The following is a 27,263-nucleotide window of genomic DNA, read 5'->3' as shown; positions in this document are numbered from 1 at the left end:
ACAGAGAGAGAAAGAGCGAGCACGAGAGCAAGTAGACACACAGGCAGAGGGAGAAGCAGGCTCCACGCAGGGAGCCCGATGCGGAACTCGATCCCGGGTCTCCAGGATCGCGCCCTGGGCCAAAAAGGTAGGCGCCAAACTCCTGTGCCACCCAGGGATCCCCCACAGCCCAAAAAATCTTAAACAATAATGAAAGAATATGATTAGCTAATGAATGATTATAAAATGCTTTGCAAATGCAAACTGCTATCAAGATATAATTAAGACCACTGTGTTAAGAGCAACAGGAAGCAATTCAGGAAGAAGGGAAGTAAAGACTTGACAGAGAACAACTCATAGCTATGGCTGAGCCTCTGCCAGCGGAACACTCACATTCCTCCAATGGTGACAGTGGCACATGTACGCTCTGAAAAGGCAGGCACCGTCTCTGTGGCTGGGCTGGCTGGTCTAATGTAGTCCACAGTCACATTCACCTGCAAATAAAGAATTAAAGGAGTTAAGGTTGAGAGTTTGCAACATAGTTCACTAGCAGCATCGTGTGCCTGCCCAGTTGTGAAAGACTACCTCACCCAGTTTGATTTTAACACTTTTTTAAAAAACATCAAACAACAACAACAACAACAACAATCAAAAGATAGCTCAACCACAGACTGGCAGAAAATATCTGCAGAACCCTTATCTGACAGAGGGTTTTTAACCAAAATATGCAAAGAAGTCTTAAAATTCAACAGTAAGAAAGTGAACAACCCAATTTAAAAATGGGCTGAAGACCTGAACATCTCACCAAAGACCCTGAGATGGTGATAATGCTTTCCATCATAGATCAGTGGGGAAATACAAATTACAAAACTAATAAGCTACCACTACATTAGGATTGCCTACTAAATACTGACAGCAAATGCTGGCTTGGATATGGAGCATCAAGCACTCTCATTCATTGTTAGTGTGAATACAAAATAGCATAGCTACTTTGAAAGATGGGTGGTTTCTTACAAAACTAAACATATTTTACCATACGTTCTGATAATCACGTGCCTTGGTATTTATCCAAATGAGCTAAAACTTATGTGTAAGGTGTCCTTCAGTAGATGAACATATAAACAAACTGATACATCCAGATAATGGAATATTAATCAGCACTGAAAATGAGCCAATACACCATGAAAAGACACAGAGGAATTTTAAATGCATATTGCTAAGAGAAAGAAGCCAATCTGAAAAAAAGCTACATTTTGCATGGTTCCAACTATGTAACATTCTGGAAAAGGCAGAATCATATAAACAATGAGATCAGCAATTGCCAAGGGTCAGGGGGAAGAGAAGCGGATGAACAGGAAAGCACAGGTGATTTTAGGGCAGTGAAACAATTCACTATAATAATGATGGATACATGCCATTATAAATTTCTCAAAATCTAGGGAACACAGAACACAAGAATCCTATGTAAACTACAGAATTTATTTATTTATTTATTTTTTTTAAACTACAGAATTTAAATTGTGATGTATCAATGTAACTTCATCAACTATAACAAGTGAACCACTCTGGCACAGGATGGTTGTGCTTGTGTAGAGGTAGGGTTTATATGGGAGCTCTCTGTACGTTCTGTTCAATTTTGCTATGAACTAAAACTGCTCTAAAAATTTAAATGACTGATACCAAAAGAGAAAGACAAATGGCTAAACATTTAAGGTCCCATGGGTATTATAGTTGATAGAAAGGAGGTTGGCAATGTTCCTGGAGGACTCCTAGATAACATGACATAAAGCAATTCTTTAACCTTTTCAGACTCCTTGGAAGATCTGTTTCTTAAAATATGAAATTACTCTACGGAAAAACTGCATGTAATTTCAGTCTACCATAACTTCTCCAGAATCAAGTTAAGAAACATCAAGAACAAGCTGACAGTCAAATGGATGCTCGGGACAGGATGCTCAGGACTGGTATCACAGTATATTAATAAAACTACAAGCTAACTGCACCCAGTACCAATACAGTTGGAGTTAGGAAGTTTTTTGGGGAAAAAAACATCAAAAACCAAAAAACCAAAAATTGAATGGACCAGAAAAACTTTAAATTCTGAATGAAGGGATGCCTGAGTGGCTCAGAGGTTAAGCGTCTGCCTTTGGCTCAGGGTGTGATCCTGGGGTCCTGGGATCGAGTCCCACGTCGGGATCCCTGTATGGAGCCTGCTTCTTCCTCTGCCTGTATCTCTGCCCCCCGCCCTGTGTCTCTCATGAATAAATAAATAAAATATTTAAAAATAAATAAATAAATTCTGAATGAAGAAAGGATATGTATACAAATAGGTTAGGAAGCTACGAACCTAAAATGAGAAAGTTGTTTAACCCTAATATACAATATATGGATATGGACAATGATCTTTCTCTATGAAAACTTTTAAGAAAACAAGCATGTGGTATCCATTAACAAACATGCAGTGTCTGTTTTATAGCATTAAGGTATATGTCCAGTTTTGGTCACAGTCAAGGTTTACATATCTGCATTAAAGAAAGTACACTAGATCCTGAAGCCAACCTCATAGTGAGGGATATGATCAACTTCATTAAGTTCAGAACCTAGTTTTCTAAACACATCTTTAGTTCCCACTGATCAGCTTAAAGAAGCATATTGCATAGACATCAAGATCAGCCACAGTGCTGGTGAGCACCGTTAAAATCCCTTCAAACTGTCTGTTCCTCAAAAACTCATGTTAAAAATGAATACAGAAATTTTGAAAAGGACAGCTGCCTCAAAATTTGGACTGTCAGATCATTCATTTGAACATTCCATCTAATCATGGTTTAAAAGCAACAGGGAGGCCTATCAGAGAGAAAGCCAATTAAGGACTGAAGGTAAGGTAAATCTTTCTTACGAGAAGTACTAACATAACATAACATAACATAACATAACATAACATAACATAACATGACAGACAAGAAGAAAATACACAGAAGACCTCTAGAGTCAAGTGTATACACTGGAATTATTGCTAGGTCTCATCAACTTGTCTAAAGCTAAGGAGCTCGGTACATTTGAGGGATATGATCAGATGAGAGTAAGGATGGGGCTTAACAACTAGTCCCTCCTACAAAGAGGTTTTAATAGTTTCCTTGTATGCAGCTGGCCAGAGTTACTACTGGCCAAAAGACAGGACAAGGACTGAGAGGGGCTAGAAACAGAAGCATTACTGACTCAAATCCCTCGGAATAGGGGATCCCTGGGTGGCTCAGCAGTTATGGGGGGTGTGGTGGGGGGGACGATAATAAACAAAAATTAACATCTGACCATCCTCCAGTTCGGAAGGCCAAAAGGCACCCTATCCCAAAACTGTCTTTCAGGAAAATAAGTTGAGAAGACCAAACAAACAAATAAAACCTTAATTTTCAATAACCTAAAGAATCAATAATTACATTCATCTCCCAATTAATTTCTTCCTTTATTTAGGAAAAGAACTGAAAATAAGGGATTAATGAGCACATTGGGGAGACAACACTGTTAAAGCAAACCTGAAGTACAGATGATCAGGCCCTCATTACAGCTCACAGCCAAGACACTCATCTTAGGCAGTTGTGACAAACCAAGAATTAAAGTCAATGTGTAATTAGCATTTATGTCCCTCTCCTGTGGATTCTGAGATCAGTTTCTCTACCTTGGAGCCATTTCTAGATACTCATCACTGCCTTGTCAATCATCTAAAAAAGAGCCACAATTTAAATAGTTTCGATTAAAACTATAAATCTTAGCAAGGTCTTTGAATAAATTATAACTTGAGTTTTGTGCTTGTGGGTAAAGTACACAGGAATGGCAGGAGTTAAAAAGTAGCAGGTTAGGGGCAGCCCAGTGGCTCAGCGATTTAGCGCCGCCTTCAGCCCAGAGTGTGATCCTGGAGACCCAGGATCGAGTCCCACGTGGGGCTCCCTGCATGGAACCTGCTTGTCCCTCTGCCTGTGTCTCTGCCTCTCTCTCTCTCTCTCATGAATAAATAAATAAAATCCTTAAAAAAAAAAAAAAAAAAAAAGCAGGTTAGGGGGGCCTGGGTGGCTCAGTCCACTGAGTATCTGCCTTTGGCTCAGGTCATGTACCCAGGGTCCCGAGATTGAGTCCCACAGGGAGCCTACTTCTCCCTCTGTTTCTGCCTCTCCCCCTCCCATGAATAAATAAAATCTTAAATAAGTAAGTAAGTAGGTCAATGCAGATAGGTTCCTCATTTAATCAAGCTTATAGATACTCCTGAAATGTTGAGTATACAAGTATTTTATATGTACATAACACAAAGACAGGGCTTGATCTCTGATCTTTCTTTACAGCAATGACCCGAGGAAGCCTTGGGCTCTTGCTTGATTCTACTTGTCATTCTTTCTCAAAAGAGTCACATCCCATCTTTGGGTCTCACTTTTTCACCTGGAAAACTTAGAGCACTAGACTAGAACTTTACGGTATCACCAAACTCTCAAATTCCTAGCTAGCCAGACATGGTGTATTTTATGGCATTTTCTTAGGTCTCTGCAATTCCTACCTTACCCTTACTGTAATATATTGGAACACATAAGCTGTAAGTTCCAGGAGAAGGCAGGCATGCTTTTTACTCCCTAAAACTGTTGTCATAGGGCCAGTACAGGAGTAGGAGAGTATATAGTAAATATCTGTTTCATGAATGGATATATGTCATCCATCAGGAGCCCTTTCAGACATAAAATTCTAAAGGACACCTTTGAAATGAGAAGGCTCATTTTTGAGGGCTGATTTGTCAGGTTGTTGATCTTTCCACCTTTCTATATGACAAAAATATATTTAAAACATGGAGGAGGAGAATATCCTGAAATCAGGATAAAGCTTTAATCACAGCCATTCCTGTAACAGGAAAGCAAGCAAATTACATGTAATTTTCCATATTATGTGTTTCTCAAACACATTTTCAAAGAAAAACAAAAAGGTAGGGGGCAATCTAATTGGAGTCATCCTATTAGATTGTGGAGTCTTCCCTGAAAGGAATTTCAGGGACCATTCAGAGAAATGAAGATGGAAACTTAAGACCAAATTTATATCACAATCTCTTATAAAGCATGGAAGTAATTTAGTTCAACAGAATAGCTTTGGGCCACAGCTAAAGAATTCTAAGGCTCTATGGATGGATATTCTTCATACAACTGATCTCTCAAAAAGTCAGACTACCAAAGAACTTCGTAGACTTTATAAAAGTGATGATAATGAAATGACAAAATGACAAAACCTGAACCATGTATAAAGGATAAGGAAGTAAGAAAAACCTCATATCCACAACATTTCCAGGTCACAGCCTGAGTTTAGTATTAATATAACTAGGGCTCTTATGTAAGGCTATTTTGCATGATTACCATATAATCCCACCCCCTATTCCACATGGCCAATCATAAATTCACAAAGAGCTGTAATAAATACCCTGCCTCGGGAAATAAGCTCTTAAATGACCCTTCATTCTTATGACAGAATTTCCAGGTAGTTATGAAAAGCTTCTATGCACCCCTAAAAAAGACACTGTCATCTGGGCAAGTCCAGCTAACACACCCAGAAGACAAAAGTAAGTAGAACAAACTATTTTCCACAGCTTAAATAAGAGCATAGACTCTGGAGCCACGAGGCTGCAAGGTTTGGTTCCCAGCAATTCTACATAAGAGCTGTGTGAACTTGGATAAGTTACCTAACTTCTCTGTGTTTAACATGGACAACTCTCCCTATCTCACAGTTATATGAAGAAATGCATTAATAAACACAAGGTGTTTAGAATAGGGCCAGACTCAGTAAGCTCTACGTGTCGGTTATGTTTAGATAAACATGTACTGATTTTCTTGGAAGAGAGCCTAGCACAAAGTAAGTGCTAAATAAGTGTATATGACATAAATAAATACATCCATACATATATGCATAAATAAGATGCATATTGACTTAAATCATTAGACTGCTAAAATCATTAAGTAGAAAGACTCCATTAAATACACTTTTCTGCTTAAGGAGCCACAGCAAACAAGAATATGTACTTCATACATATTCATTCCAACTTAGAGATAAGTAGGGCTTATTTTAAAGAATGATACTCTATTTAGTATTTATTTACACATCTTCTAGATTAATTTTGCAGGTACCAGTTATTGGAGATTTTATTTACCAAAGATAATTAAAGCAGAGTGTGGGGAATAATCTCAATTAATTAATAGGTTAACTAGAGATATTTTGAGAGGCTACACCTTGCCTTACTAAATTAGGAAGATAATCAACAAAGAGACCAAGGTCTCCATTTGTCTAGACAGAATAGGGCCTTTATAATACTCTTCAATATTTAAGTATGCTTAATCTTTCTTCCCTACTAAATAAAAAGCACCTTATGTATTTCTTACAAAAATATTAGATGTATATATTTTTAATTTGCAAACAAATTTTAATTACCCATTCACCTAGATATAGGATGAGCTTCAAAACAAATTACTGAAGGGGAGCCTCTTGGTCCTGCTTCTGGTAAGCTCTCAGCTTATCTCCCAACCAAGGAAGCTACTCAGATACAAGCCCTTATGGAGCCCCTCAATTCTCAGAAGAGGAGGTAAAACTTACCTCCTCCTAGACAGGCACAGGGTCATAGAAAGACCGGGAGTCACCAATAAGAGCAACATGTGTACATTCACATTTTTAGTAACGTCAAAAAGGGAAAAACATGAAATTTTTAATAATATTTCTTCTTTAACTAAAAATATACAAAACATCCTATCAAGAAATAACCAATATGAAAAGGATATTGAGACTATTTTTTCTTTGATATGAAGTCATTGAAATCTGGTGTGTGTTTTGCAGCTCCAGGACACCTTGATCTGGACCATGCACATTTCAAGTGCTTGAGAGCCACATGTGGTCACCACACCAGACTGTACTGTACACACCTACTCTCCTAAGGCACAAGTGTGTCTTAGCGTCATTCCTCTATTACATGATTCTATCTATTATGATTCTAACTTTCTCTATATTTTTCCCTGGGAGCTTTTGTTTTCTTATATTTTATGAATCCCTGTAAACATCCTTAAACCAAGTATGAACAAACATGGTATGAAAAGCCAGATATGAAAAATAAAATGTTTATTCTTCATTTTCTTTTAAAAAATCTGTTACCTGACTAGATCAGGAAGCTTTGGAATTTTCAGTTCCTAAAAACAATTTCAGATGTGAGAATAAATTTGTACAAAGGAAAAAAATTCCTTTAATTTATGACTATCTTTATGAAATATATTGTTTTGTATTTGATGAAGATATTTTTCTTCTTTAAGATTTTATTTATTTATTCATGAGAGACACAGAGAGGCAGAGACACAGGCAGAGGGAGGAGGCGGCTCCATGCAGGGAACCTGATGTGGGATTCAATCCCGGTACTCCAGGATCTCGCCCTGGGCTGAAGGCAGACGCTAAACTGCTGAGTCACCCAGGGATCCCGAGGAAGATACTTTTCAATCACTTCTACCAATTCAATGGCTGAGCTTCATTTATTCTTGTCTTTGCTTACTATTATTCTAGAATTCTTTACCTTAGTGGCTGGAATTTATTCTACTGGATTGATGGTGGCTAGAAACTTGGCTAAGGAAATATCTGCTTTTTGTAGCAGTGATTAATACTTCTACTGAGTGTTGACTGATATTATTAGAAAGAAAATGAGCAATTGGTAGATGTTGAGCTATTTATTTTTATAACCATAATAAAAAAGCTGAAATTTATGTTTCATTTGGATATTGCTGAGATCTGAGCTCTCTTAAAACAATTTTTACAGAAGGCCATACTGGAAAACCTAAGCAATTTTGCAGATAATGGACAAAAAATTATACATCTACACTGAAAAGATAAGGAAACAACGAATCCTTCCTTCCTACCTCTCCAATCCAGCCTAGTTGTATGTGTAACAACCCTTCCCACTTTGAAATCAGTGTAATTAGGTGCTAAGGCTGGTTATTTATTCACATATATTTATGTTGCTCTCCCCCCAGCTACAGTCACCCTTCCCAACTCCCCAACAGAGTCAGAACTATTCTTAGAATATCCCATTTTCATCAATGGAATGTTAACCTATAGTATAGTGCTTACAAACCTCTATAAGCACGGAGCAAGGAGCATTCTTATTTGATGTACTTCAGACAAAATGAACTCCTTACCCTCCACCACCTTGATGGATGGACAAATGCTTTTATGTGTTTTGAGAGGAAAGGTAGAAATCCAGCTTAATACAGGGCCTTTAGAGATACTTAGAGTCTTTAGTGACATTAAGCATTCATGTAAGTGGACATCACTGCTTCCTGATAAATATTCAGCTTGGTAAATATTTAATTAATAGCATACACAGGCATGAGATCCACAAATACAGATGAAGACATTTCATATAAGGACACGTTAGAGATTAGCAAAGATTTCTAGAAGTAGTGATAACTTGACAACCATAACATTAAAATGGTCTCAAAATATTCCTTAGCTTATGTATGAGGTAAATAATAGGCACATATAAAAGTCATTGGATAACAGTTTTGACAACTGAAAATATTTCAAGTCAATTTGATAAGGATCACAGAAGAAACCAGAGACCACTATATGAGTATAACCTTACAGCTGGCAGTATTTTCATTAATCCTCTAGAATCTTCAGTCCTTACAAGCATGCAAATATATGTAAAAGGCATAATCTATGTTTGCACAAATGTTCCATCATTTTGTTCATTACTCTATCATGGTATAATTCATCCCAATACCCAACTGTATTACGATAGGATCCCTAACAATGAATGCTAAGGCCCCATAAGTAATACTGGAAACTGTATTTTATGTCTCCCATATGGCTGCCTCTTCTTATTCCTCATCTGAGCTACCATCTCCCAATGCTTTCCTCTAGAGGATGGAAGTTGCACAAGGGTCTTTTTTTCCTCCCCTGTACAAGTGTCAATCACAGGCATCTGTGTCCAAAATTTTCAAGGTCAGCAGCAGCAGTCAGGGGAAATTAAATCATTTTGTCCAGAACTCTCCCTGGAGGAGTTCCAGCCACACAAGCAGCACAAATACACAGAGATACTTATGCTTTGCGTAGAATACACACAATGTCACTCAGTCTTTAAAACAAGAGTAGTAATAAAACTGAGAAGCTCAGGGATATGAAGAAAGAGGATGTGCATAATGGCATCTGAGGAGAATTACTGGGGGAAAAGGGAATATTATTAAGACGTGGATAAAAACAAAAGGTTACATTTTCTCTGCAAATATATGCCATTCTATGAAGAAAATGTCTCCATTCACCAAAAAGGCCAAACTGGGGAACCTAAGCAATAAAGTGGGGGCTAATGTATTCACCTTGTCATGAGTTCCAATAAACCCTTATTGCTCTGGGAGCTAGGTGTTGCTTGGGTGAGCAAAGCCAGTATAAAAAAGCCATCCTCTATTCACTAAATTTCAAAGCACACCCATTTCTCCAGCATGCCCATGAGATGGCATTTAAAGTCACTCAGACGAAGGGAATACATATTCACGTAAATTAACTGAAGGCCAAAGTTAGAATGGTGAACTGGACTAAAAAGAAGTGTATCATGACCTCTAAGGAGAATTATGAAGAAAAATATAATAATTCTTAAGAACAGCTGCCAATGACACAAAGAAAAACAGCCAAAGGATACAGCTCTTCTGTATTTTATATATTCTTGGTTTTGATGCTAAGAAAAGATTCCAAGATAGATAGATGTTAGCATTACAGGTCTTTCTTCCTTTAGACAATCCACCCTCTCCCTGTATTTCACACAGTAGATAGAGGCCTACTAAATGAAACAAAGTTCCCTGATGAAAGGCACAGCATGCACAGAGCAATATCACCTAAAGTCAATGCCTGAAACTACACACAGAGACTGATCAAAGACCATCCTGCATTGCATCTGTGTCTACCTCCAAATCCAGGTATCTTGACTTGTATGCAACCACTTTTTTTTTAACTAGTTTTTTTAAGATTTTATTTATTTATTCAGAGAGAGAGAGAGCAGAGACACAGGCAGAGGGAGAAGCAGGATCCACACAGGAAGTCTGACATGAGACTCGATCCCAGGACTCCAGGATCACGCCCTGGGCCAAAGGCAGGCACTGAACCGCTGAGCCACCCAGGGATCCCAGTAACTAGTTTAGTTTATAAGCATACAGCTAACTCCTAAGCCACAAACATAAATATGTATTTATGAAACCAGGTGAACATAAAAATGGACGATAAACCTGGGTCAAATGCAGCATTTGCATATCTAACTGCCTACGTTCATGAAGCTAAGCTCCAGGCAGCTATATAGACAAGCCTTCTCTGATACTCCTAGTCCCCAGTCTCCACTGCTAACTTAATCAGAGACAAGAAGCAGAAAGATTGCTCAGTTTCTTCAAAAAATTAAAAGCAGAATTACCATAAGAACCAGCAATTCTACTTCTGGATATATTCAATTGAAGGGATGACTGGGTGGCACAGTTGCTTAAGCATCTAACTCTTGGTTTTTTGCTTGGGTTGTGATCTTGGGGTCCTGAGATCAAGCTCTGCGTCAGGCTCTGCACTCAGCCTAGAGTCTCCTTAAGTTCTCTCTCCCTCTGTCTTTCCACCAACCCTGTGTGTGTGTGTGCACGCACACACACACATCCCCTCCCTCCCTCCCTCTCTCTCGAAAATAAATCATTAAAAGAAGAAGAATTGAAAGCAGGGTCTCAGAGACATTTGTATCCCATGTTCATAGAAGCATTACTCACAATAACCAAAAAGCAGTAGCAACCAAAACGTCCACTGATGGATAAATGGATAAACAAAACGTGGTATATACATACAATGGGATATTATTCAGCCTTAAAAAGGAAGGTCATTCTGACACATGCTATTACTTCAGTGAACCTCAAGGACATTATACTAAGTGAAATAAACCAGTCACAAAAAGAAATACTGTATGATTCCATTTAAATTTTTATTTATTTATTTTTATGATAGTCACAGAGAGAGAGAGAGAGAGAGAGGCAGAGACACAGGCAGAGGGAGAAGCAGGCTCCACGCACCAGGAGCCCGACGTGGGATTCGATCCCGGGTCTCCAGGATCGCGCCCTGGGCCAAAGGCTGGCGCCAAACCACTGCGCCACCCAGGGATTCTTGTATGATTCCATTTAAATGGGTGATCTAGAGTAGTCAAATTCAAAATTCAAAGAAACAAAGTAGATGGTGGTTGCTAGAGACTAGAAGGAGAAAGAAATGGAGATATGTTAAATGGGTGCACAGTTTCACTTTTGCAAGATGGAAAAATTCTGGAGTATAAGCAGTGTTGAGTATTACCCTGCAACCACAAAGTACACTTAAAAATGGTTTTGATCATAAATTTTTTGTAATGTGCATTTTGCCACAGTTAAATATATCATGGTTTGTTTTTTGTTTTGTTTTTGCTTAGGACTTAATACCCACACACATTCCATTAGGCAATAATTCAGCAGCACAAGCCAGGCAAAGGTCAGATAACTCTTATCTCAGACTTAGCCAACTCCAGAATCTGAAGAAGATACTTCCATCACATTCCCAAAAAACAGATGTGTACGCAAAGGCAATAATAACGAGAAGTTATGTCCAACAACCCATTAAAATAAAAGAGTAGTCTCAGGCAGTTGTAGAGGACCAATTATTCCACTCTTCTCAGGATATGAAATACTTTTATGTATTTTTCTGCTTCCGAAAAAGAGCCAATCCAAGCTGCATGTCTAGGTATCCCAAGTCTAACTAAATGTTACCTGCTTCACTGTTTCTCAGCAGCAAGTCACAGAGTAAGATAGAGTAATCTACAGCTCATGGACTTCCTATAAAATTGTCAAATAATTTTGGATGTGTTGTGCTTGGACACATTTCCTCCAGGAGGAATAGACCTTCCTTAGAGATCTGTCAAGTGTAGATCTAGACTTTGGGGGGAATTTTCATTGTATCCCACCATAATTTTTCCACCTCTGTCTAGTTCTCTGTTGAATCTAATCACTATTGCTATGCTTTTGTCTAATGAGCCTTCAATTTTCATGGCTTCTCTAAGTGCTATTTTCCCTACTGTTGGCAGAAACCTAAATTGCTATAACATTTTTGAAGGTCAAACTGACAACTGTACCAACACTTATTATGTAGATATCCTATGACCTAGCAATTCCACTTTAAGGAATTTAGTCTATAGTAACAAAAGATGTATGTGCAAGGACTCTGTCCTTTGCATTCACAGTAGTTTAGCACGAATGCATAATTACAAGTTGTGATCTAACTCTCATAGCAACCCACAAGTTCTAAGTTGGTAGCAGCCATGGCTATTTTTTTCTACTAGTGTATTACCAGCACTTCTCAGCAAATATCCCATAGCTGTTGAAAATAAGGGAGATCTATATACTCTGCTTTGGAAATACGTCCAAATAAAAAAGCAAATGTGCAATGGTACATGTAATAAAATTCTTTTGGGGGGAAATTCAGGACCCAGAAACAGAATCTGGAGGAAAATATCCAACAAAGGTACAATTATAGGGTACATTCAGTTTTTCACACCATGGGTTTCTGAGATTAAAATTTCTAAGTTACATTTGGAGAAGAAAAAGATTAAATTTAAGAAAACAAATAGTTAGTTGGAATAAAATATATAAAAGATAACATGTACCTTTATTAAGAACAACAACAAATTGGCCTGCTCAAACCAGATACTTTCAATACTGATTATGTATTATATCGCACTCATTCCCAGGCTGAGGCCAGGGTCACCGTTCAGTAGTGACTGCCAACCAATAAGAATTATGCAGGGCAGGCTAACCACTGTTAGGACACAATCATGAGGGCTTCCGGGTGCCCAGCGGTGCACTGTTTCCATGGCAGGTGGGCATCACTATCTGCAAGTGAACTGCCAATCTCACTGTGAGCTGATAATGATGCTGCTGCCACCACCTGCCTGCCATATGTCTTCTCTACTTGTCACGTAACAAGGAACTGCATTTTGCCATGCTAATCACTGATCAAGTCTGATACTACTGGTTTATGTTTGTTATACCTATGCAGCCCTTCATATAGCTGAGGAACAGTGTATGAAAGATATAAAATATTACTACCAACTGACCACTCACTAAGCCCTAATATTTTGCAGTGGGCTAATCTGCTGTTCTTTCTTTAGTCGTAAGGCCAAGAGCTACTAATGTCTGAAGGGCTATGCCCCATCCCCAGTTCATGCCCCGATCCTGTTTCCCATTGGCAGAGCAGACAAGGAGCATAGATATCCCGTTGCAACAAAGTGAACTCATTCTCTCTCCCTAAATCATCACAGTATAGTTGATAAAACCTGATGTCAACCCATGGGGTTTCCTTTTTTAGTATAATGTACTACACGGATAAGCGAAGGCTGTGACATCATGAGCCAAGAATTGGTGGTAATGGAACACTGTCTCATACCAGCAAGTAATCTAAAGATGATCAAATATGGTAAAAATATGTTTGGTATACCAATAAACTGCCACCAGCACTATACCTCTCATACATTCAAGTCTGCATCTAACAGAGAATCTCAAAGTATAAGGCTTGCTAATCTAACACCTAGGCAGCAATCCAGTAACTAGTTTCCAAAAAGGAGAGCCAGAGATTTTCAAAACCAAGTTCAGATAAAACATAGCGAACATACAAAAGAGAATAAAATCAATCACACATGTTAACAAAATGTCTTGCATTCCCATTAATAACGGGAACTTAAAGGTGATTATCCAACAGCACTTTCTATGAATTATCAAATCACTGCACAAGTATGTTTCCCTTAAGGAGGGGACTCCTCATATAATTCAGGGGCCATCCCTACTATTCACTACTTAACTCACTGGGTAACCAGCAATAGCATCAAGAAGCAAATACCTAATGCTTCTTGTCATTCATTCTGCAGCCATTCCACCAAAATGCAGATGAACCTTTTCATCTTTAAGATAAAATTTATATAAAACTCTCCAGTGTAACCATTCTAATGTATACCAATTTAGTGGATTTTAGTATATTCACAATGCTGTAAACAATCACCACTATCTAATACCAGAACACTTTCATCACCCAAAAAGAAATCCTTTATCCATTAAGCACTCTCCCATTCCCTCCTTCCCCTAGATCCTGGGAATCATTAATCTACTATCTCCTTGTGTTTGCCTATTTCAGACATTTCACAAAAATGGAAATGTACATTAAGTAGTCTTTTGTGTCTTCTTTCATATGGTATAATGCTTTAACTTTCATCTAGGTTGTTCCACAGGTCAGTACATGATGCCCTTTCAGGGCAGAGTATGTGTACTATATGGGTATACCATATTTCATTTGTCCGTGATGATACACTTTTGAGACTGGAGCCCTAGGAGAGAGTGCATGGAGAACCACTTTAATAAGATCTTATATAACAATAATTTTGCTTTTTGTAATACCATAAAGTGTCTTGAGAATCAGTTCAGAAAGCAACTGATAGCATATGCAGAAGACTTAACACTAACAAACACAACTAAGCTATCAGAATCAAATAACTGTTTTAATTTCCTAATCTATCCAGTTCAGAGAACCTCAACCAAATTCATCTTTTTTACAAAAGCTACTCTTTTGTAAAAAGGAAGAAATCTTTTGGTGCCTAAGTCTCAGGGGATGGTCCAAATAATTAACCAAGCAAGCAGCCACTTCACAGGAACGCAAACTTCCTCACAACAGGTCCTTTGCTTAGGACAAACAGCACAGCACCACTGTTTAGGATGCCAAAAAAATGATACAACATATGGAAAGATTCTTCCAAAAATTACAATCTCTACAAGCTTTTACCCTCTCACCAGCTGTGTGTGCTTCTAGTTTTCTTGCACATACTCGACTTGCTTAAAGTGAACTGGACTTAAAGTGAATCAGGATTCAAGGCCACCTATGTCTTCATTACTCAGGTTCTCTGACTACATCCCTGGTACACACGACAACATATCTCTCCCTGATGGGTCACATATGGTAATTTCTATGTGATGCTCTTCCTATCAGCTAACCTATACCTCTAAGAGTCCACAATGGAAAAACTAATGAGAAATTCTTCCACAGCATAGTGGTATAAGGATAAACAGAAGGACCCAATGAACTCTCCTCCACAATTTAGCATGTAAAGAATTTTTGTTCTTGTGCTATTAAAAATCTCTATCTCTCTCTGTTCATGAGATGTGATCTCAAGAACATGGCAGTTGGTTCACTCATTAATCTTTTGAGCTATAAATTAATCTTATCATTGAAAGACCAGCCTACGCAGACGGTGATATTTAAAATATACTGCCAAATACAGAATTACCAAACAAGTTTAGACAATTTCATGGGAAATAAAACAAAGCCAAAACTTCTAGCTGCTCCTGACACAACCACCAAGATGACACAAAAATTCCAACCTCCAAACACTAGAAAATCAGCAATTGTAACAAGACTTTATTGCAACTGGCCAAGAACTTCATGCAAACTACCCTATGGAGAAACTTCTCAAACAATCTCAAAAGAATTATGTAAATCCCAATCACTTAGAAAGTAGCTTTCAGAACAACCAGTAAGTATAGGAAATAGAAATCAAATTTACTGTATTAGAAAAAGAGCAAGCAAAACTGCTACATATATATGTACACACACACCACACACACACAAACTAGTAACACATTAAATAAAGAACGACACTGAAATTTCAGATTAAGTGCTGAAATAGAAAGGATGGGTCTATAATAAGACCCTTATATTTTCTCAGTAAAAGATAAACCAATATGCATAAGTATGTTTAAATAAAGTGATGCATTTATAAATCTAACCTGTAAAAGAAATGGTTTAACGGATATGGTAAAGCATTTCAATTTATAACCTAATAAAATGAGTATTCTTAGTGATATCTGCTAAAATTCCTGTAAGTAAACATCAAGATAAACATAATATAGCAATGAAAACAAAATATTCACTGGTAAATATGGGGTTCAAAAGTTTTAAAAATCCCATAATCATTAAGAAATAGGAGGCATGTTGAAATACTCGGATCTGGAGCAAACAGGGTAGTATCGGTAAAATAATCGGTATTGCAAATCAAAACCACAATGAGATACCACCTCACACCAGTGAGAATGGGGAAAATTAACAAGGCAGGAAACAACAAATGTTGGAGAGGATGCGGAGAAAAGGGAACCCTCCTACACTGTTGGTGGGAATGTGAACTGGTGCAGCCACTCTGGAAAACTGTGTGGAGGTTCCTCAAACAGTTAAAAATAGACCTGCCCTACGACCCAGCAATTGCACTGTTGGGGATTTACCCCAAAGATGCAGATGCAATGAAACGCTGGGACACCTGCACCCCGATGTTTCTAGCAGCAATGTCCACAACAGCCAAACTGTGGAAGGAGCCTCGGTGTCCATCGAAAGGTGAATGGATAAAGAAGATGTAGTTTATGTATACAATGGAATATTACTCAGCCATTAGAAACGACAAATACCCACCATTTGTTTGCTTCAACGTGGATGGAACTGGAGGGTATTATGCTGAGTGAAATAAGTCAATCGGAGAAGGACAAACAGTGTATGTTCTCATTCATTTGGGGAATATAAATAATAGTGAAAGGGAATATAAGGGAAGGGAGAAGAAATGTGTGGAAAATATCAGAAAGGGAGACAGAACATGAAGACTCCTAACTCTGGGAAACGAACTAGGGGTGGCGGAAGGGGAGGAGGGCGGGGGGTGGGGGTGAGTGGGTGACGGGCACTTAGGGGGACACTTGACGGGATGAGCACTGGGTGTTATTCTGTATGTTGGTAAATTGAACACCAATAAAAAATTAATTTATTAAAAAAAAGATTCCACATTATAAGTAAAAAAATCGGTATTGATCTAATAAGCAACTCCCAAATCTGAAAAGAATGAATATAACCAATTTTTAATGATTCTACAAGTTATTAGCAATTGATCAATATCTGTAAGCGAGAATCCCATCCCTTTCTTCATTTTTGCTTCTCTTGAACATTGTGAGAATATTTTTTTAGCTGCTTGTAAGCAGCTGGGCTGTGGAGAAGATGACACAGTAACAACAACAACAGTTATATAGACAGGTTAAATAATATGTCCCCAAATTATGCAATAGTGGCCTTCTGCAATACAAACTGGTGGAGTTATACAATCTGGAATTAGGCTAGCTTACAAAGAGTGGAAATAGAAAATATAATAATATAAGTTACTTTTTAAAAATGATTAAGATTTATATTTATTATAAAGATTCCATTTTTAAAATTCCAACTCTAAATTAGTTGATTGAGCTCTAAAGGGATGAAGTAAGAGTAATGCTGTTTAAAATCAGAATGAAAGGGACACAGTTTTCAGGTAAGGCAAACACCTGCCACTATCCAAGAGAAAGCAGATTCAGTGGAGTGTATGAATTCTCCAAATTTAAACAGCAATTCAATCAAAGTTACGACTAGATCCTAAATATCAGAGCAAATAAAATCTGAAAGTACAAGAACAGTAATCCACAGTAAAATGAAGCCATTTCAGTAAATTAAGTCTGTTACATGCCTAGAGAGAATTACAGTCTAGGAGGGTTAGCCCAAAAATCTTCCAAGTCTGAATCATTTAAGAAGCTACTCTTAAAATAAATGGATGACACAAAGCAGATGGCTAAAGAGTAGTTCCTGAGATGGCTGAGAGACCGAGGCCTCCAGCTTCTGTTATTGACTCTGGATCCTACAAAACTACTCTGCTTACAGCTATCCCTACTAATCTATAATACAGGCAAATCAAAAATAAAATTACTAGGACTATTTTGTTGCTATGTTGTTTTTAAATAATGAAAAGGGTAATGGAAGGTTAAAAATTAAGCATTAGAACTAGGCTAAAAGAAACGTTAAAAAAAAGGAATAAAATTCAAGTTAATCATTAAAGAATTAAAATCTCAGGAAAAATACAAAGTTGACTTTCTGAATGAGATGAAATGCACATGACTGAAGTGCAGGAAAACGAATAAACTTCTTAAATGACCAAATCTTACCTAAAAAAGTACTCAATGCCATAAATTAATAGACAGGAATAACTCTTCTAAAATTTGGATCCTCCCAAATGTAGAAGTCTGTGATTTTGTATGCTCAGGAAATTTATTTGATTCTATTATATAGTATAGCTTGTTTATCAAAACATAAAATAAAACCACACTGCCATAAGGTCTAAAAAATTAAGATGAATCAAATGGTGTAATAAATCATCATACAATCATGGAATAACATAATAATCACTGAAATTATTACATTAAAAGTTCATTGAAGGATGTAGGGAGATGTTCAGGTTATACAGTAAATTGAAAAAATAAGGCCATACAGACTGATTCCAAAAGAAATATAAGTTAAAGAAAAAAATCCCAACGTTAACAATAATTTGAAATACTTTTATTTTTCCTTTGTACTTTCCAAACTTATAATGAACATACTCTGCTTTTATAACCAGAAAAAAAAGTAACCACAGAAGAAAAGCAAGAGATCATCCTAGGTAAGGTGTAGTCTAAGGTAACATTAGTGACATTCCTGAAAAGCAGTAAGCTGTATGTCACGGACAACAGGGGAGACTAGATTCCCTGGCTGTATGTAGGTCTTGTAATCAACTGACTGATTTTTATTCAGTGCTCATGTTCCCACTTCCTTATTTTCAAAAATAACTTAAAACTAAATGGTAACTATAGAACATATTCTCCCTTTCCCACCCAAAAGACAGAGAAAATATTTGGCAAATCACAACCTAAGATGTAAGCTAATGGGGTTAATTACAAAAAATGTCAAGATTAGAAGTTTAGAAAGCTTTCAAATTTAAGAACTAAGGGAAGAGGATGAAAAACATCAGCAAGATGGTTAGAACTACCCAAAATGAAGACACTCCATTCCTCAACCAATTTTTAAAGCAAACTTAAATAAAGAAAAATGGGAATGCATAAAGAGATTTGTATCTGCAGAAACCGCAAAGGAATCCTTCATCTTTTCCTAGCAGTGGAAATGCTAGCTCTAGCAAAGGGACTATAAAACCAGATAAAGTGATTAACACAGTGAAAATGAATGAAGATGGGAATTCAGATTCTAGGCTATCTAGCCAAAGAGAATCCTAACCTAAGTTGGCTTAGATCTTAAAAGAAGCAGGCTTTTGAAGTTTCAGATAACATGAGGGCAACCACAGAGGTGGCATCTAACACTTGTTCTGTGTCCATTGACCAAGGAGAGAACAGATTCAATTAAAATCTGGGAACTTGGCTTAAATGTTTATAAAAACAAAATAAAACCTCACTGCTTTCCTTTAAAAAATGAAGCTTTCTATAACCATCTTTCTATGACACATTCAAACTGGCAGATAATTCTTCTGAGACAACAAATGATAAAAATGCTGAGGATGTAAATAAAATCTGGTCATTTATTTCAATCAAAATTTTGGTTAATTTGCACTTAATTATAAAAAGGGTGTCATTTATTTTTTTAATGTTTCATTTTTAAAAAAATTTTTTAAAGATTTTATTTATTTATTCATAGAGATGCAGAGAGAGAGAGAGAGAGAGAGAGAGAGGGGCAGAGACACAGGCAGAGGGAGAAGCAGGCTCCATGCAGAGAGCCCGACGTGGGACTCGATCCCGGGACTCCAGGATCATGCCCTGGGCTGCAGGCGGTGCTGCGCCACCGAGGCTGCCCCAAAAGAATGTCATTTAGAATCAATAGAGCACAAGTGACACTATGGAAAAATGACTGTATAATCAATATTCTATCTGTAGAACCAATTTACCTATATTTAAAAAAATAAACCAGCATTTCTACTTCATTTTGTTTGCAATATACCCCATACTTAGCACCAGGGTAAATCCTTAATTGCATAAGTGCTGCCTAAGATGTGAGCAACCAAAAATCATCACTCTGTAATACAAATCATAACAAAACTCTCCCTGGAAGTATCAGGTGCAGTTCTGTGAACAAAATGTATTGCCTATGGAATGAGAAACAAACCTGCTTCAAAGTATTACCGCAAACTTAATGAATAACTACTCTGCAATTCAACATTTAAAGGTAAATATGTCAAATCTGCAAATAAATAATATTTTGAAATATTCTGAAATATTTAATTGAGCTTTCATTTGGGGAACTGAAAAGCAGGGTAGCCAATGTTTATTTCTGACTGATGATCAGTTTGATTGGATAGGTGAGTTTAGGAGGAAACATCTTCAAACCTGAGCTTCAAGTTTGGGATTTCAGAAAGAAGGGGGTGGGGGAATTGCTGCATGGGGCATACTTGGCTCTTTATTTCCCTTCCTTTGGGTCACAGTAAATTAAATTCTCATCAGATCTCCTGCCAGTTCCCATGGGAACTCTATCAGGCTGTGAAAAACGTACCAGAATTCTCAGAAAAGAAGGAAACAGGATGTTAAGAGTTCTCTCCAAGCTTCTTCCTTACCCAGGCCCACTCCCACTTCCTCTCTCAATTGGGTAACCCAAATCAGGGCCGACTCAAGTCAGGGCCAATAAACACCTGGAGATCAAAAAGACAATCTTAAGAAGAGGAGGAACCAACAGACTATAATCTTGTTAGACTGGTTTTGTCTAACTAGCTAGCTATTGTCCCTCAAAAGGATTTACTCTCTGCTCCTCCTCTCTCCCCCAGTGTTCCCTTTTCAGTTCTCTTTCTCTCTCTCTCTCTCTCTCTCTCACAACCAACCTTACCAGGACACAGAATAAAACTAGCTCATTTTATTTGTCATATTATATATTGCTCCTTGTTCTTAATTTTCCTAAGCCCTGACTCAGTAGTTTGCTATTATCGATTAATTTTTTACAATATGCCGAGCATTGCACTAAATGCTAAACATACATTATCTCACTTAATGCTCATGACAGGACTGAGTTAGGTAATGCTACCCCAGAGATTCAAACCCATGTCTGTTTGGTTCCAAAGTCCATATGCTAAACCACTACAAATAGCCAACATTAGGATATTGATTAAACATTCACTTGATGTTAAATGATAGAAATACCTCATGTAGAAGTCTAATGACATAGGGAAACCATCATAGTGAAGGTTACAAAACAGTAAGTACCATATAATTACTAGCTAAGTTGAAAATTATGCAAATACCCAAATACATAAAAGGATTGGAATATTTACACTCAAGTATTAACAGATGCTATCCCTGGGTGGTTGTTTCCTTTTGCTTTAATTTTTCTTTTTTTTCAAAAACATTTTTTTAGAATAGAACAATCACTGTTGCTTTTGCGACTGACAAAAATGGGCAGTAAATGTTATTTGAAATGCAACAGCAAAAACAAAATTCAGTATCAAAACCAGATAGAATGGACAAAATTACCAATATTAGCAGAATTCATAATTATATTTTCAAGTCAGAAAATTATGGCCACATAGAAAACTAGGCTGAAATTTTGTTGGAAATCTGTAAGCTTTCCTTCCCTAAATTGTGCAGATCAACAATGACAACCGTTTAGTACTTTTAAGCACATAAAAATGAGATACAAATGCAAGGATACTATTTTTGGTTATACATACAAAATTTTAACTGTATTTATGATGCTAGCATTTGTGCAAAAAGGGAGAAGAATATCCACCCAGCCACAAACATCTGCCTATATAGACCTTAAAATATCTCTGGAGAGATTCACAAGGAAGTAGTAATAATGGTTGTTTGAGAAGAAACTGAATCAGCAAAGGACTAGAATAGGATAGAAGGGAGCTCTCTAACCGTATACCCTTTATCAAGATTTGAGTTTTGAACCAAATGAAACAGATTACCTACTCAAAATGATTAAAATAAGAAGTGAACACCACACCAAAGAGAGAAAAACTTAAATCAAGGTTACTAGTTTCCTAGTAAATAAAAGTGTCTAAAACATAAAAGATATGTTAACTAATTTAAACGTCTGCCTATTTTATACAATAGTCTGTCAAAAAATATTCTAGGTTTACATATTGGCTTTCTTGCCAAATGACTTTAAAATGTCTATTTCAGCAAATGAAGCAACCAAAGCATTCTTGATTTGACTATGAAAATCTTTAGGAGAAAATAAAAAAAGAATCACTGCTTTATCCATATATGTGCTTTCTAAAAAGGATATCTACATCTATTTTTTTAAAAAAGTAAGGAACTTGTTATGTTAAATAAAACCACAAAAATATTTTAAATTATGTCTTCCTGACTGTTTAAAAATTAAATTTAAAAAATCCTGTAAGGGAAGTATCTTTGCCTTGTCATGGAAATCACACCATTGCAAAGTGTACTCTCTGAAAGGGAAAAAAACAAGGAGCCAAAGCCATCAACCCTGCACTACTACTCACCACCCTGGACACACAGGGATGCTGACATGGAGTCAATGAAAAAACAAACCTGAATGTGAATTCCAGGAAGCTATGCCATGCAAGGAAAACAGGATTCCCCAATATTCTGAAGTTATCCAAATATTACTCTTTTCTTAGGACACTACAACATACAAGCACCTCACACAGTACTTATACTTGGGGCAGCAGCAAACCGAGGTGTCATTAGAGCACCTAGCAAGTACACACATACCCTGGCACATTCAACTAGAATCCCTCGGGGAGGGGAAATCTAGACTAAAAAAAATAACTTACAATTACTTCTTCATTCATGTTTTCCCTTTGCCAAAAACAGTAAGAAACAACAGTGAAAACACTCGGGAGTTTTAAATCAAGCACAATATTATCAATCCTGGAAAATTCTTCTGATAGAAGCAAATGCTCTATCAACTTTGGTACTGAACCAAGTTTCATGCTGCTGAGAGGAAGAACAGGAACAAGAAAAAATGACATTTAGCAAATCACTTCTTTCCTCTTAAGGCCAGAAAGGTCCCAGGGATCCACTGCAACGGCCAAGTCAGACAGTACGGCAGATGGGGTGTGTGTACTGGAAAATGAGAGCTACTACAAGCTAAGAATTTTGAAGTTGTTCGTGTTGAAGGTCTAAGCACCTGTGAGGAGAGAGAGCAAAACTGGAAGACAGAGAGATGGAAGGGAAAAGGAAGAATAAACTGAGGAAGGAAAACAAGGAGGTGAGAGAGAGAAAAGGAAAGGAAGAGGGACTTTGTGACTGTAAAGGGAGGAATAAAGACTATCAATACCATTTTCACTCCCTCGGTGGTAGAGAAAATAGTTAAGATTACCTAGACTTAGTGATCCTGTTACCATTTTCCTTCCGGAAAGCTAGGATTAGTGACTACCAAAACAGAAAAACAGAAGAGCAGCAACACCATTCATCTTTGTCTTTCATCTTCAAAAACTTCATACATGGGGAGTTCAAACCACATGCTGCTGTTCTACACAGCTGGCAACACCACTGGCAATGAGGCAAACTGGTGGACAATGTGAAAGTGTGGAAAAGTGCCAGGCGGATGTCAAGGAATCAATCATTCTGATGGATTTGGCTCCTAAAGTCATCATTTCAAAATTCAGTGAATTGGGCAGCCCCGGTGGCACAGCAGTTTAGCGCCGCCTGCAGCCCAGGGCGTGATCCTGGAGACCCTGGATCGAGTCCCACGTTAGGCTCCCTGCATGGAGCCTGCTTCTCCCTCTGCCTGTGTCTCTGCCTCTCTCTCTCTCTCTGTCTCTGTGAATAAATAAAATAAAAAAAAAAATTCAGTGAATTGATGAATTGATAGAAGGAAACAAACACCAGCTCTCAAAAGGGTGAAAATCATTTAAAGACATAAGTCCTAGAAAAGGAGAAAAGAGACCCCTGCCTCAATGGAAACCAGACTGTAACCCCAACCATAACATTTCAGATGGAAAGATGTAAAAGATGCTCTGATTACAACTCAGTAACAGAAGCAAAAGTAGGAAAAGAATGAATTCAATCTCCTAGCGTTCTCTTGGGGAGGGAGAAAGAGGTGGTAAAGAATTGTATTATAGCACCCCCAACAAACAGTCCTGTATTCAATGTTCTTAGTAAGTACAAAGAATCATTTAGTGGTCACATGATTCAGGTGTGTGTGTCTCACACATCTATACACCTATCCTCCTCAAATCTTATCATTTTGTCTACTACACCACAGGTATTCACATTTATTGACATTTAAAATAAACCTTTGTAGCAAAAGATTAAACTTTCAGAAATGAAAAAGGATCACGTAGGTCAATCTGTGCTAACAGAGCAAAAAATCTTCACTACTGGATTTAGGAACAGATCTTTGAGATTGCCAGTCCACTCCCCTTTTACACATAGGGAAACTAAGGACTAATATTGAAGAATCCATGGAGTTAGGACAAGATGCACTTCAGGTCTGGGGCTCCAGACACCCAGGTTTTTCTACCTTTAACCCATCCTGTGAGGTGAAGCCAGTTCAGGCCATGGAAATCTGCCAGCTTCTTAATGTGGCTCTCCCAGAGTCTTTACTGGGAAAGATCACATTTATCAGTAAATGTTGTCATATCAGAGTCTGATTAGAGATACTAGGATGACTAATTGAGGCTTTCTGGATTTTTTTAGTAAGATTATCTATTTACAGGATAGAAAATAGGTTACTTCACATTTCACAATTTGAGAAAACAAGGAACACTGAAAGAAGGGAATTCATCCCTAGTGTAAGAACATGAACATACACAATCTTCAGCTGTGTATCTTTCTTGCCTCTGAGGTCACAAAAAGGTCCTACCTTTTCACTGTAACATGGGCTGATAAACTGTGGGTAAGCCTGGAGGTCTGCATTTGAGACACTAGTTGGTATTTCTACTCTAAAGAACTTAAAAACAGTTCCTTTCTGCCTTGCTTAAAAGTTACTAACAGTGTTCTGCTTCTATTCCCTCCCTAAATGCACCCTGAAAAAATCACAGCTGTCAAAACACTGTACCCCATTTACAAATAAAGAAACAAGAGGTTTTGTAAATACTCAAACCAACACTTAAGATTACATCTCTTAGCTGTTAGGATTCAGCCAGAAAACTAAAGAACTTCTCCAGCTGCAAGTGGTACGTTTCATCAAACTTGTTCACCTAATTTCTAACTGGTGCTCAAGCCATTTCTGTGATTTTCTTCCTTTCTTTCATTCCTTATTTTCTCTTCCCTTCTCCCACCTTTTTTGGGGGGGAAAAGAGAGGGGTAAAAATAAAGAAGGGCCAGAGGTTTAGGGATGGTGGAAATCTGGCCTAGTGGGTATAAGTCAGATGCTTAATTGGCCTCTCCTTTCACAACACTCCACCATGCATCAAGGTCAAGCCTGCCAAGCTCCGAGGAGCTGGGCTCAGCAGCAACCTGCCAGGCTAAAAGGTACCCCATACATTGCTGAAATGGCAAAGTGGAGCAAGTCAGTGACTTACTTCCAATTCATTCGGATTATTGGAGAATAAGGGCCTTATGAACTCCAAGTCAGGGGGGATGGGAACAGCAGGGAGTAGTGGGGGGCCATCAAGCTTCTGTCATTTAGAGCTTTGAAATAATAGATATCCAAGTCAAAAAATAATAGTTTTGCCCACTAAATCTGTCAGATCATCTTAAAAGAGAATAAATTACAGATGCTGCACATTTTTGATTATGAAGTAAAGCCACAGAAATAACAGCCGCAGAGCAGACCTCTAGCACTAAGGAAGGACTGTTCAGGCAGCCATGCGAAGACTTCAAAGAGCAACCTGACAGTGAGCGGTGGACCACACAGGCATGGAGCATACTACCACTGATCTGGTGGAGAGATAAGTTCATAGTCATAATCCATATACAGAAAACCAAGAGAAAAACTTACTTATTCAACATATTTTTAATGACTTCATTTGTCTCTCAGACAATGCTATGCCTAAAGTTTCACTGAAGTCAGGCTCAAAGTCTTTACCAGAATGAGAAAATTAAAGAAAGCAGGTGATAAGGAAACCAGCTCCCTAGCTTAGAACTACAGGGTGAGCTCTCTGTATCCCTCCTCAATATCTAGATATCCCCAATCTTTAAGACCTTCTAGGTACCATTTACCAAATCCCATCTTTTCTGTGAAGACTTAATAGGGATCAAACCTGATTCCTGACATTAGGGACCAAGAGCTGAAGAAAAGACTAGCTCTTTGTCTTGCATGACTGGGGGTGGGGGCTCAGAACTAGGAACTGCTCCTGGAAAAGTAGGCACAGAGGTATACTAGGAAGACAGAACCTAGACTTCACATGGGGATCCAGGAATACAGGACAGTGGTAAGATTCTTATAAAAAACCAAGTGTAAAGGTAAGAAGCTGTGAAAAGGATGGGCCCTGTCCATGGAATGGGGAGAAGTTCTTTGTGACATATGGGCGGTAGAGTAGGAAGGAAGATGGGAAATGAAAGCAAGATCTTTAAAGGACATTATGATATTTTACACACACTGCCGCCTTTCCTCTGAATTTACGTTCATTTAAGGAATGAGAGGCTTTTCTGCAGGCATCTGGGGACCCCCAGAGTTTGTGAAAGGGTCAGGAGTATGCATGTAGAAAGCAATCTGACAGCAATGTGAAAGACTGTAAAGATCAGAAGGAGCAGACCAACCTAAGGTGGAGTTGCAATTAGTAAACTGAGATATAAGGAGTAAACAGACTAAAAGTCACTGGAAGTACCATGTAAAGGAAGATCTGAAAGAGACAACCAAGGCAAAACGAGGCAAACTTAGGATGAGCAGAGTGTGGACACTAAAGTTCAGGACAGTGGGCAGGGGAGACATTATTTAAGATTAAAGGGACCCAAGGCAGTTTGTGGGCAGGGAAGAAAAATCATATGGAGGCCATGAGCTACATTTTGGACCTAACAGATGTCACCTATTTACTGGGTACTGTATTTGAGTACCCAGTGGTCAGCAGCTGGAAACAGATCTGCAGGAACGGAAAGAAGTTATGAGTGGAAATATTCGTATATAACAATCAGCAGCATGTGCAGTAGCTGAAGCCAGTAAGTACACAAGGTCACACAGAAGGTGACACCTCTCCTGTTTCTGAAAGATAACTATGATCTGTACAATCCACATTAATATTAATCCAGTACTGCCAAAGACACGCTTTTCTGTTATTTTACCAGTTATTCATATCTGTTCCTTTTCAACTTCACATATTTTGATGTAATCTTGCTCCAGTTAGACTGTAAGCAACTTGTAACACAAATGACATTTTTATTCATCTTTACTTCACCTCCATTAAGGGTACCTAATAACCATACGTGCTCTTTCTAAAACATTAATTCCAAGAGATCAGGTGTTTGGAAGGCTCTATCCCTAATACCTAGAAAAAAATATGGCACATA

The 27,263-nt window shown here is 37.9% G+C and overlaps 1 protein-coding gene across 1 annotated transcript in view; it reads right to left on the bottom strand.

Moving 5' to 3' along the window:
- SND1 (staphylococcal nuclease and tudor domain containing 1) overlaps positions 1-27,263 on the bottom strand; it is a 420,606-nt gene that overhangs the window by 230,562 nt on the left and 162,781 nt on the right. The window contains exon 12 of the mRNA XM_072784460.1: positions 373-473. Within this exon, the coding sequence (XP_072640561.1) occupies positions 373-473 (101 nt within the window). The remainder of the gene's footprint in view (positions 1-372; positions 474-27,263) is intronic.

Source organism: Canis lupus, chromosome 18, assembly GCF_048164855.1.
Source record: "Canis lupus baileyi chromosome 18, mCanLup2.hap1, whole genome shotgun sequence".
In the NCBI taxonomy this organism is placed as follows: domain Eukaryota; kingdom Metazoa; phylum Chordata; class Mammalia; order Carnivora; family Canidae; genus Canis; species Canis lupus.
The sequence above is the reverse complement of the archived record's forward strand: the minus strand, read 5'-3'. Positions and strand labels throughout refer to the sequence as shown.